General features: G+C 39.0%; 1 protein-coding gene and 1 long non-coding RNA gene across 2 annotated transcripts in view; one reads left to right on the forward strand and one right to left on the reverse strand.

Annotated features, from left to right (window-relative positions):
• LOC136366792 (uncharacterized) overlaps positions 1-12,898 on the reverse strand; it is a 106,847-nt gene that overhangs the window by 36,623 nt on the left and 57,326 nt on the right. The window lies entirely within an intron of this gene.
• On the forward strand, positions 36-5,784 carry CHRFAM7A (CHRNA7 (exons 5-10) and FAM7A (exons A-E) fusion). Its single transcript, XM_066328520.1, has 5 exons — positions 36-338; positions 727-921; positions 2,158-2,244; positions 2,887-2,996; positions 5,086-5,784. The coding sequence occupies exons 1-5, from the start codon at positions 107-109 to the stop codon at positions 5,602-5,604; spliced, it is 1,143 nt and encodes a 380-aa protein (XP_066184617.1). The 5' UTR covers positions 36-106; the 3' UTR covers positions 5,605-5,784.

Consider the following 12,898-nt stretch of genomic DNA (forward strand, 5'->3'; position numbering starts at 1 on the left):
CCTATGACTGACTTTTGGTCTTTACATGTCAAGACAGGACTGAGACTGAATATGCTTTATAAATGAAAAACAGAAGTCACAATGTAGAACAAGTTCTGGTTACAAAATGTACATGAAATTATGTGGAACAAGCATTGAAATGAAATGTTCTTGTTTAAAATCTCACCTAGGCATATTTAAGAGCTCATGCTACATCGATGTGCGCTGGTTTCCATTTGATGTTCAGAAATGTAATCTGAAGTTTGGATCCTGGACTTATGGAGGCTGGTCCTTGGACTTACAAATGCAAGAAGCAGATATATCTGGCTATATTTCAAATGGAGAGTGGGATTTAGTAGGTAAGCTCTCAATTCCTTATTTACACTCTGAGCCTGCAGCCTTGTCTCCACTGCTGAAATGGATGGAGTAACAATTGGGAAATGAAGATGGAAATTAAATTATAAATTACCTAGCCAGTACATTTGAAACTCTTGAGAACAGATCTCAGATGCAAATCAACATTAAAAAAAAAAAAAAAGAAAAAGACTGATTTGCTGCTTGAGTTCTGTAAGTACCTTTTATCTGATTTTCCTTTATCATCTGAGAAAAAGTGGGAATAAAGCTGAAGTAGTTCTACCTGTAGTAAAACTTGGAAAACTACACTTATCCTTTTAAAAAATAAGCAGTATATAATATTCAGTTTATTCACATTCATTTCTTGTTTTCCTCCTCTTTTCTCCTACACAGGAGTTCCTGGGAAGAGAACTGAGAGCTTTTATGAATGCTGTAAAGAACCATACCCAGATGTAACCTTCACAGTTACTATGAGACGTAGGACTCTTTATTATGGACTCAATCTCCTCATTCCTTGTGTCCTGATATCAGCACTTGCCTTGTTGGTTTTCCTGCTTCCAGCAGATTCGGGGGAAAAGATCTCACTAGGTAAAGTATTAATAGGATGTTGTAAATATGGCTAAACCAAAAGAAGTTGTCCTCTTAAAGTTTCTTTTTAAACAGTCTTAGGCAAGAGGAATAGTTTGTGTGTCCTGTTCTGGCTCATGAGCTATTTTTAGTGTTTGATGCTGAACCAGCAGAGGCATAAACAGTTCCTGAGTACCTTCCTTAAGAAGCAGGCTTTCATTTTTTGACATTTATTTGCTGAATCTCACATTCATTGGGTAAAGCTTAAGTTTACAAACACATAATTGAACACTTCAATACTGAATTCTTCCTAATAATTCCTTTTAATATTGAGTTCTATTAAGAGCCTATGGTGCCTCCTTGGAAAGATTAATTGTAATTGCTCCTATTTTACTTTTTATAGTGACTTTTAACTTAAGCAATAGTTTGTGAAACAAATCTGGTTTTGACTACTTGATCTTTAAGAAGGAGCTTAACTATGTAAAGAAACCTTTTGTCCAATGTAAAATTCAAATGAACTGACTTCTACTAAGCAAACACTGCTGTTTAAAGGTAGAGAAAGTGACATTTCTCCGGAATATGGTTTAATTGAAAGGTAATAGCCTCCTTAATTAAGTTGTCCTTCACCAAATTTTAAGATTAATTCCTTTGTCCTTAATCCTTTCCCACCTGGCAATGACTCTTTATTGTTTAAGTCTAGTTCTGAGAAAAGATTCAAGTCTTTTTCCAGAAAGATGGGAACACATCACTGAGCAACAGAAGTCAAACTCCAAGAATCAACAGTCAAGACTGCTTGGGCCTAATCCCCTGCAGAACCAACACTAATATGAAAGGATACCAAAGTCTGCCCAAAGCAGCTAATTTGCTTTTGAGGAAATTCATGTATTACACCACCTGTAGCGTCCATGACAATTAATCAAGTGTCACATGCTCAAATACTCAGATTCACACCATGTTTCTAAAGCTAATACAGTGCAAGAATTGCTTTGATTTGCCTCAGCTAATTAGCAAATGATGATAAAAGTTGAACCATTACAAGGGTGTAAAAATATCCATGTCTGTGGCAGCATTGTTTCTGGTTTGAAGCACTGCTACCCTGGGCTTGGGGCAGTTCAGGAGGGAGAGGAGCACCACTGATGTCCTGAGCAGGGTTACAGCGGGATTGCATCTCGCAGACAGCACTCCTTCAGATTCATTTTGTTTCTCTGCCTGTTGCAATTACAAGCTACTGATATGATTTCATACTTGATCTTTCAGGTATAACAGTTTTATTGTCTCTTACTGTCTTCATGCTGCTTGTGGCTGAAATTATGCCAGCAACCTCTGACTCTGTGCCCTTAATTGGTAAGCTTTTAGTCACTTGGATTTTTTTAGCAAACAAGGTGCAGTGATTTTGCACAAAGGCCAGCATTAAGGCAAATCACCAGCTGTACAATGGATGACTGAAATTGAATTAGAAAAATCTTGCCAATTGATGAGAGGCCTGATGGGTGCTCTCTGCTCTGAATGAAGTAGAGAACATATGTGTATTTGGGGAAAGCATAAGAGAATCAATTTCCCTGTAAGAATTTGTTGCAGTTTTGACACAATTGGCCAGATTGTGTTCTGTATTCCTAATCCTGACTAGGAAATCAGAATACATGAGCTAAACATAATTAAATCTTCCCCCTGTAATAGTTCAAATAAAAAGAGAAACTTTTCAAAACAAGTACTAGTCAGTTTATATAATAATGCTGAAAAAAATTAGAAGGCAGCCTGCGTCAAGGTTTTTTAGAAAAGACTCAGTTCCACAAGACCAACAGCTAAATGCTGGCTATCCCCTCAAAATAATGTCTGATCTTTCTGCTGTTAAGAAATCCTTCAAAAGTACCTACAGCAGCACTACATTGGAAACAGAACTAAATGCTATGAATGCATACATGAACACTCCTTATTAAAGCTGTATCAGCCAAAGTATGTTCTTGTAATTATTTCTTTATTTTGCAGCTCAGTATTTTGCCAGCACTATGATTATTGTTGGTCTTTCTGTTGTTGTCACTGTTATTGTTCTACAATACCACCATCATGATCCAGATGGAGGAAAAATGCCTAAATGGGTAAGGTTTGATTTTCCTTCACTGTCCTTTGCATAAATGTCCAGCTCAGGGATGTGATAGAGTAGCTAGTGCCCCATGATTACCTCCTACTGTTAAAAACATAAATCCTTCCCAGACATTTTGTTTAGAAAAGCAGTTTCACCAGCAATTAGGTGTCCAGATATGTTCCACGTGGTTGGTTTCATAGAAAATGTTTGTGTGCAAGAGAGAATGGATATACCTCCACTAACTTGTCATATCCTTCAAAACAGCTACATGCAACTCAAGATTTTGTGAAAACCTAAATATATAAATCACCTTCAAAGGTGATTTGAAAATCACCCTCAAACAAGCTCCAGAAGTTAGAAGTGAGCCAGGTAGAAGAACAGAGTAAGGTGCTGACAGAGATGATAAATACATGAAATACACTTCTCTCGAGGTGCAGTTGTATGGCTGCTACATACTTAGCAGCTGCCCAAACAGAAACATCCACAGCATAAAAAGCATCTCTTAAAGATGGCTGTTAAAGTGGAATTTGCTCTGAAAATCCTCATCCTTATATCTCTGTTCAAGAGCACCTGTAAACTCCAAAGAATTAAAGTATCTTTTCTAAGCACATAAGACTTTTTAAATAGCGTCTTTCTATGAGGGGTGGGTTGTACAGAGAACACTGTGCTGGTCTTAGATTACTACACACTGCTGTTATCAGTTAAATGTCCCCTCTTTTGACTTCACCCAGCTCACAGCAGCATCAGACTTTTCTGAAGATGGAAAGACCTTTCTTCTATTTCTCTCTAGAACAATGAGTTATTATTATCCTTACTAGCTGGAAAGAATATGCATACAGCAGTACCCTGAGGAAAAGAGATAATAAGATATTCCTTGGCTTGTTCTGGGGTAGTGACTTTAAAATAAATTTCAGTGAAGAGAATAAAAGGTAGATCTCTTTAGACATGTGTTTGATGACCTAAAGAGGACAATGTTTAGTCCTGAGCCAAACATCTTCAGAAAACAGAGTACTTGAGGTTGAGGAGTGAGATGTAGTGTTGAGAAGCTGAAATCCAACAAACATTATTTGGACACTGGTGGATTTTGGATCAGGCCCTCTATTAACAGAATATTATCCATCTTGGTGAAGCTTGATAGCATAAAGAAATAATAGGGCAAGATCTGTCTCTGGCTGGGATATTTGCATGGATATGACATCTACTCTGAGTAACAATCCACAGTCAGAATAAACGGACCAAATCTAATATTAATTATAGGTTTGCATATTACATGATATAATAAAATTTCATTAGAACTCTGAAAAAGAAATGCTGGAATGGGCTCTTAAAATCTGATTTAAATAAATTACAGAAGCTTTCATTTGAAGTAGAACAGACTCTGGCTTTCCTGCACTTTCTGTAAGGCTAGATTAAGGTAGAAAACAGTAAAATGATACACAGATTAAATCTGCAAAATATTTTTTAATAAATCAAAGTAATTTTTTTCGTATTTTCTTTATGTTATATCCAGATCTCTTTTCTAAAGTCTGCAATCAACTGTTGTGAACACAATATGAGAACAAAGCCATAACATATTAAAGCTCATTGGTACAGTCCAGTCCAAAATCTGTTTTGGCAGGCCCACCCAAACAGTAATGGATGTGAATTTAATATTAGAGCATAAATAAGAGAAAAAGAACTGTAACTTTATTGATTACCATCCAAAGCAGTGTGATTAAGACTATTAAGAAGTAACTCTACTTCAGTAAGAGTTTGGCTTGGTCTAACCCATAGTTTCGAGTGAAGATGAGTGTCACTGTGTCACTGAGTAAAAGGTGTCACTGTTAAAGCATCAGGAAGAATTAACACTGTGGACACTCTCATCAGAGGAGGGGGAGTCCCAGTACTGACAGTCAGCCTGAGGCAATCAATCACTGCTAGAACAAGAAAAGAATCCCAGTGATTGGTAGATTAATCAGCTGGAAAATTCCAGCACCATTTTGTAGAATGTGGTGCGGGCTAAGCAGAGACCATAGACCAGTCACCACAGCTGCCTGAATACCCGCAGCACCAGAGACAGTGGCTGTGTGAAGAGATGCTTATTCTCACAATTTGTTTTTCAGACAAGAATCATCCTTCTGAACTGGTGTGCTTGGTTTCTGAGGATGAAGAGACCGGGGGAAGATAAAGTGCGTCCTGCCTGTCAACATAAACAGCGTCGCTGCAGCCTGTCCAGTGTGGAGATGAACACTGTGAGTGGACAGCAATCCAGTAATGGCAATATGCTCTACATTGGGTTCAGGGGGCTGGAAGGGGTTCACTGCACACCCACCACTGATTCAGGTGTGATCTGTGGGAGGATGACCTGCTCACCAACAGATGAAGAAAACCTGCTGCACAGTGGCCACCCCTCTGAAGGTGACCCAGATTTGGCTAAGATTTTGGAAGAGGTCAGGTACATTGCTAACCGATTCAGAGACCAGGATGAAGAGGAAGCCATTTGCAATGAATGGAAATTTGCAGCCTCTGTAGTGGATCGCCTCTGCTTGATGGCCTTCTCAGTCTTCACGATCATTTGTACGATTGGTATTTTAATGTCAGCACCAAACTTCGTAGAGGCTGTGTCTAAAGATTTTGCTTAACTCCTAACTAAAACCTGCTTCTCTGATTGGTATGTAGCAAATAAGAATGTGGGGTCTTTTGATTGCTTGTTTTTACTGAGTATAATGCTTCTCATTGTCCACTTTCTTTTGCCCCCTGCTCTCTGGTCCTGAGTTCCTTTTGGAAGAATGACACCATTTCAAGAAAGGAAGCCAAGGGTTTCTCTCTAGGCTGTGTCTGTGTAGCTCCTCTGAGGACTGTTTTATGGAAAATAACAAGTGGCTGCAAGTCCCTTCAGAATGACAGGGTACTGCACCACCACCTCTTCCATATGCTCGAACGGGCTGTTCGAAAAGAAGAGGTAGGGAATGCCAGAGATGGCACTTCTTCCAGACTTTGTTATAAATGATTGCACATACATCTTATCTGTTTGATTGAGTGATAGTAAACACATTTAGGAGAGGATTAAATCCAAATGGCTGCTCAAACAGAGAAAAGGGAGAAATGTCTTATGTAGCTTTTCAGCTCCTCACTCACACCCTGTAACTTCCTCCATGCACTTTGTGTACAACATATATGACTTTCAGGATTTTGAATTTGTCTGAGACACCAGAAAGCTTAGAGGACACATCACAGAACTTGTCCTTCCATATCTTTCCGGATTTGACCTAGAAATTTGGCTTGAGTTCTAAAACAGGCTTCACAGTAATTGCTGCAGTGTTTACCACTCCTTCCTTCTCCCCAGAAAGGCATTCTTTCAACTAATAACTATTTGAACTATCAAAAAGAAAAATGATTGGTTTAAGATGCCTTCATCATCACTTATTTAATAAAACCCAACCCCCATACTTGTCTCTTTACTGTTAAGTGGATTCCAATGTGAAAAAAGTAACTCAATGTCTTGTACAGGCTTAAGCATAAATGAAGAATCTAAAGCAAAAAAAAAGCCATTAAATTGTGAGATCAAGGTTTTTATTTAAAAATTAAATGTTTGATCTGTTGTATGCTTAGCCTTTTATAGAAATCCTTCTGTTGAGTCACCCTAACATTGTCTTTACAAGAAAATTGCACCTTTTCTGCTCAGTCTATCATCAGATGAGTACTAATGAACAATAAAGCTTCTTGCTTCTGATATAAACTATTAACTGTATAAACATATATTTATGTATACACACTGCAGATACATCCAAGGGAAGGTAAAAACTTAAGGACAAATCTTCCTAAGTCTAGACAGAGTTTTGCAAAGCTAAGACTAGTAGTTCAGCATTTTATGTTACTTTTGGTTCTGAAATTCTCTTGTCAACATATGCTTAGTTTTGATGTCACTTTGATGTCTTAATGAAAAGGGCTGAGCTGAGAATACCAGGACCTGAAACTTTGTGTGCACAAAAGAGCTGAGAATTAGTCCCTCACTGGCACACCTATATTCCTAACCAGTGCTTTAAGTGGAAAAAGATGGGGGAGAGGATTAGTTTAGCATTGGTTGCTTCCTTTATCATACAGAATCCAAATTTTTGGCTGAGGTCTTCAGAGACACAGAGGCCTGCTGTTTTACCATGTTTTCACTGTGAAATAAACTCAAAGCCTCAGTTTCTCTCTAAGATCAATTAAAATAAAGTGGCTGTAATGCTTATTCTACCTAGATAACAATTTCCCTCTCCGAGTCTGCTCCCTTGAGGGCAGGAGAATCAAATTTCACGGAAAGCAAGCCTAGAGTCCCCCCTGGTACCACTCTTCACCTAATGGAACACCTTGTTACAAGCACCTTTGTGCCTGAGTTAGGGTAGGAGGAGTGAAAGGGAGGCAGGGTATTTCTCAAGTTTGTGAATTCTGTTTTCCTGAAGGTGCATTCTGAATCTCACACTTTAAAGAAACAAGCGAAACATTCAAAACCTTTTTGTAAGTTCATCCTGAAACCACTGATGTGAAGAAATTACGTTTTCAGGAACAACTATTAAGAATAAGCCATGTAACAATTCCTGCAAATAGTTTCTAGTTTATAGATTGCATATGAATGGGAAACTATGAGTGCAAACTCTGAAAGGTGAGTTTTGTTCATTTGTGAATAACTGCACTTATCATGTGGCATGTGCTCCTCTTGTGGGTAATCTTTCTAAGCCAGGCTTCCTGAGAATGTTGATTTGCATTGATATTTTTTTCCTGCTGCAAGTATCCCTAAATAGCTATGTAGAGTGTTCCATTTAGTCTCTGTAAAGTTTTGGGGTCCTCTTGGAGAATAGTTTTTCAAAGAAAAATGAAGACTTCTGAGGAATGCCTTGCACAATGGGACACAGCTATTGCACTCGTAGTAGATGATGCATGTGGTATAGGAAGCATGAGAGTCCCCCTCTTTCCACCCAAATCCGTTTACAGTATCTGTGGAGATCATCTTTCTAAATACAGCAGGATGGAGAAAGCAAGTTCCAATTTGACAGTAAACTTCATTTTCGGTGACAGACATGGCTACCCTTAAAAACTGCAGAGTATGGCCTTGAGTGAAGTCCTGCCAGAGTCTGTCCCAGTGAGTTGGTAAAAGTGTCAGAGGACTCTGGGTGCTGCCGAAGGGGCTGTGAGACACCAGCATTCTGCCCACACTGCCTTGCTCGTTGGCAGGGTCAATGAAAAGGCACCAAGGGGACAAGGGAACCCTCATTTTCCCACTGTTGACACAACCTGTAAACATTTGGTAATTTGTTTGTTATACATTTTAAATATAAGAGTGACTCCTCCATTATAGTATTTGACACCTGTAAGTTAAATTTTCCTGTACCTGAGCTGAGCAAAATCGGTATGGTTGTTGTCAACTTGTGTGTGTCTTAAATATATTTGTGTATGCGCTAAACAATATTTTGATCTAAATGCTGTGAAAAATATATTTATTTACAATTCTGGGCATAGAGATGGAAATGAAATACTGTATACAGTATGTGTATATAATATTAAAGTCTACACATTGATGGTAAAGATCTGTTATAATCTTAAAAGAGTCCAGATAGAGAATAAGAAGTGGTTCACCACAACTAAGCTACGACTTGCCTGACAAATTCAAAAGCTCACTCTAGAGCTCAGGTGTCATGTACAATACTATGTGTGAACAATGTATATTAATTTTTCTGGTTTTATATTGAAATGTATTGAATATTTAAAAATACTTTTTAATATTTTAAAGAAAATTATTTAAGTGTTAATGTCAAAAAGGTTCCAAACAAAATTTTAAAAACTTAGTTTTAAATACAGATAAATTATTTAAAAAGTATTTAAAATATTAAATTATTTTGTATAGGAATTGATAATACTATGTAAGACTTTTTTTAAAGATTTCTTTAAATTCTCTTTACATTCTCTAGCTGCAGGATGTAGTCTCAGTTCACCTGTGACAATTTAATTCTTCACCTTCTTTAAGAAGAAAAGGAGGCAAACCAAAGCCCCAGATTTTCTTTCCTTTGTTTTGCTATTTTTTACATTAAGAAACATTGCATAAAGGGCATTAGAAAGAATTGTTACATCCATCAGGTACTGATTGTCATATAAGCAACTCAATACCTTTTCAGTCCAGTACAAATAAAAGATTTAGATCAAGAGACTTTTGATTCTTTTTCATTTTGCTAACATGGAAAACACTCAAGTGGTAGAAAACACAAATAGCAATAAAAGGAAAAAAGATGTTATTGGTTATATCAATCTGGGATGACAGAGTTCTTTGATAATTAAATATAAATTCGTATCCTCCTGCCAATCAGTCCCACACCATACATATATTACTTCAGTCTTATATAAGCAATCAAAGCTGACTGAGAAGGACTGAAATACCATGTAAATTTTGGACTGGCCTCAATGCCAGTACTAATTTATTTTTTTTAAGTTTTACACAGAAGAGAGAAAAAACAAATCCATGTCCAGCTGAATAAACTGTTGGTTTTGCCGGCTGCAAAGTTGTTTGTTGGCTACTATTGAAAAAAGATCTAATCAGCAGAATATCCCTCAGATGCAAAAAGATGTCAAGTGTCGTTTCTTGCAAAGAGATTTGTCCTGAAACAGCTTCCTTTACAATTGAGCATGCCCTGCTGAGCATGTGCCAGAAGTGAGGGATCAAGGGTGCTGAACCCAAGACTTCATTCTCTTACTGCTTCCCTAAGTAAGGAACAGCTGAAGAAGGCCAGTGTGGCCCAGGGCACCACAGGGGTCATACAAGCCTGTGGTTGTTACTGACCCCAGGCTGCCCCTGGGGAAGAGCTGCCATGGTCACAATGTCAGATACTCAAGTGAGGCTCCCGCTGGTGCTGCTCACCCTGTCCGTGTGCCCCACCCTTCTCCAGTGCTGAGGAGCAGGACAGCCCGTGTCACAATTCCTGTCAGACTTCAGCAAGTCCAACAGGTTCAGTTTAACACACAGCAGGCAGGCTCCTGGCACTGCCCATGGCCCCACCATCACACACCTCCATCTCAGAAGCCCCTGGGAGGGGGATTGGAATCAGAGCACTGTGTGCTCCTGCTCGGCAGCAGCTGGGTGGTCCAAATGCAGACTGAGAGCTGCTGGGGTTTAGGAGAACACTCATGAGCAGACACAATGCCATTGCCCTCTGGGTGGCAATGCCCATCAGAGCCCTGGGTCTTGTGGCTATAGGGATTAACACTGTCACCCAGTTTTAATCCTCAGCATATCAGGCTGTATTTTACTTCAAGAACACTGATTTCTTAACCTAACCTGGTCTTAAAAAGTCACTAAATCTTAAAAGGCTGTGAATAGAATCTCCACGTTAAAACAAATCTAACCTGGTAATCCAGCAGGATCTCAACAGCACTGCAACCACAAATGAAAGCCTTCTAGTGTTACCTTTTTTTGTTGTTGTTACATTGTTCTTGCTTAAGAGAAAACTTTAGCGTTTATGTAACATTGATTTATGCTATTGAGCAATTTGCAGATGATGGCATAGAGAGAAAATAACAATCTCTCATGTCCCTATGAAGACATTCAAAACTGTAATTTATTCCCAGAAAATGAAAATTTTCTGAAGTAGTCTGAAACTCAGCATCAGTGTACAGGTATCACAGGTAAATCACTGGGCTTTTTTTCACAAGTAAATTACATGGACAAGACCTGCAGGGACTTGTCCATGTAATGATGCTATATAAGAATAACAGTTTAACCTTCAAAATAATTTGAGCTATCTACTTATTTTTACCTTTAAAAACCCCCAACAAAACCAAAACCCAGCAGGAATTTAGCAATTGTGACATGATATAATGCTACTCTGGAAAATGTGCACATGAGAATAACATCTATAGAAGCTTTCCTATTAGCTAAGTAATTAAGGATATAACCCAATGCCTCAGTGCCTATATAAGGCAGAGAAATCTTTCTACTGAGTCTGAAATTCTGGGATCAAGACCGCGTTCAATCCAACAAACCTCACAGTTATCATTTATGTATTAGTGTGGTTCATGGTAGGTATGTAAATGAATAATAATAAGCCAAATATTAAATATTTATATTAAATCGGTTTTAGGCTAAAAAAATCCCAAACAATATGCATCCCAGAGCAGGATATATGCACAACATCCCTAAGACAATATTATCTTGTCTCTCAATGTACGTGTATTACATACAGCCATGAAATATTTCAATAATAACTTCTGTTCCTATAGAAGAATTCTGGTTTGAGATTGCTTTTGCTAGCACAGCACATTTACTGCTCCCTGTCCTTCTTCCAAATTCTGGCCACATGAAACCCAATCAGCAGACTATTTTGATCAGAAAAAATGTTACAGAACTGACATTCAGAAATCCTGTGTAAGTTTAACACTTGACTTAAGTTTTCTGACTTGTCATCAGAAAATGTGACATTATTGTGCCAAGCTGTGCCAGAAGGAAGATGCTTCAACGGGAAGTTCATGCCAGCCCTGCAGTGCACAGATGCCTGGGCAGTGGAAGAGGCCTTCCCAGATGGCAGCAGTGCAGTGGCAGGGCAGAGCAGGCTCCCCCATCCCTCCGTGGGGCACGGAAAGGAAGTTCTCCTGGCTCTTCTGACTATGCTCTGTATGAGGACACAATGAGTATAGCTGTCTTTAACCAATAAGCTAGCAAGGTTTTATTTCTTGTGAGGTAACAATGTAAAATACTTGGGAATTACAGTTTGCAACACACAGCTCAACTGGTCTTTCCCTAACACCATTAGAAACTGTCTTAAACTGGACTAAACTGAAACCAGGTTAAAAATAAGGACAGTGGCTGTAATTCTCTCTTTACCAAGCACTTTTAAAACCTGTAGAAGTCATTCTGCTGCATCTTTCTCTGCAGTCGAGGTTAACATTCATATTCCTGCTTGCAGTTAGCAAAGCAGTAACATTGCTTAATGATACTTTACACTTTTACACTGTCCATATTGTTTATAATTGAAAGGATCTTGCAGTGAAGAGATTAGAAACAAGGACAAGAAGCCAAAGTATTTGACCTTTTAAAATGAACTGTGAAAGGTAAAAAGGGCATGAAGGACTGGCAGAGGGTGAGTGGAGGCAGGTTTGATATTGTCAGCAGAGAGGTGTGACATGTCATCACCACACCTGCACCCCAAAGCCCAGAAAGCCAGCAGGGTCTCTTTGACCACCAGCAGCTGAGCACAGCCTGTGCTGTCTGTGCCAGGTGGGATGAGAGGGGCAGGTCCACGCTGGGGACAGAGCAGTAACAGAGGGTCAGGCTTCAGTCTGCGGCCTTCACATCCCTGTGCCTCATTTGTGATGACTGCACTTCATTTGGTGACACACAGAGGTACAGGTCTAGAGCTGGTCGTGGCTTGAAGCGCCTTTCATCTCACTCAGAGAACTCCTCACTATTTCTACATCCACATAAAAAGTCTGCTCCTCCAGGGAAACAAGGTCGGTATCAAACACATTCAAAGACTTAAATAAACAGTTGCAAAATATTCTGAAAAATCTATGCAGAGGAAATCTCTATGTTAGCTCAAAACCAGTATGGTTTCTGTTGCTAAAAATATCCTGAAATTCCTCGTTTTCCAGTCAGTTTCAGTTGCAGTAATATGTCAGGGCTTTAATCATGCCAGCTGATAATGGAATGGGGGTAGCAACCTTCTTGCTGAAATTTCTAAGCAATCTGTGTGGGTCGAATGAGGTATAAGTGAAAACTCCTACGGCCAGCACAGCTTTTAGCCGAGCACACTACAGCCTGTCTTTTAAAAAAGCTCACTGCTCTTTGCAATCATTTAATGGATTGCTCCCTGCACCTAACAGAAGCCAACCCATAATGAATGGCACTGCAGACATTTGAAGTGTCCAGCCTCAGTTCTGATAGCCTGGATCTGTGCCCATTTATTTTCTCAT

This window comes from Sylvia atricapilla, chromosome 13 (genome assembly GCF_009819655.1).
Source record: "Sylvia atricapilla isolate bSylAtr1 chromosome 13, bSylAtr1.pri, whole genome shotgun sequence".
NCBI lineage: Eukaryota > Metazoa > Chordata > Aves > Passeriformes > Sylviidae > Sylvia > Sylvia atricapilla.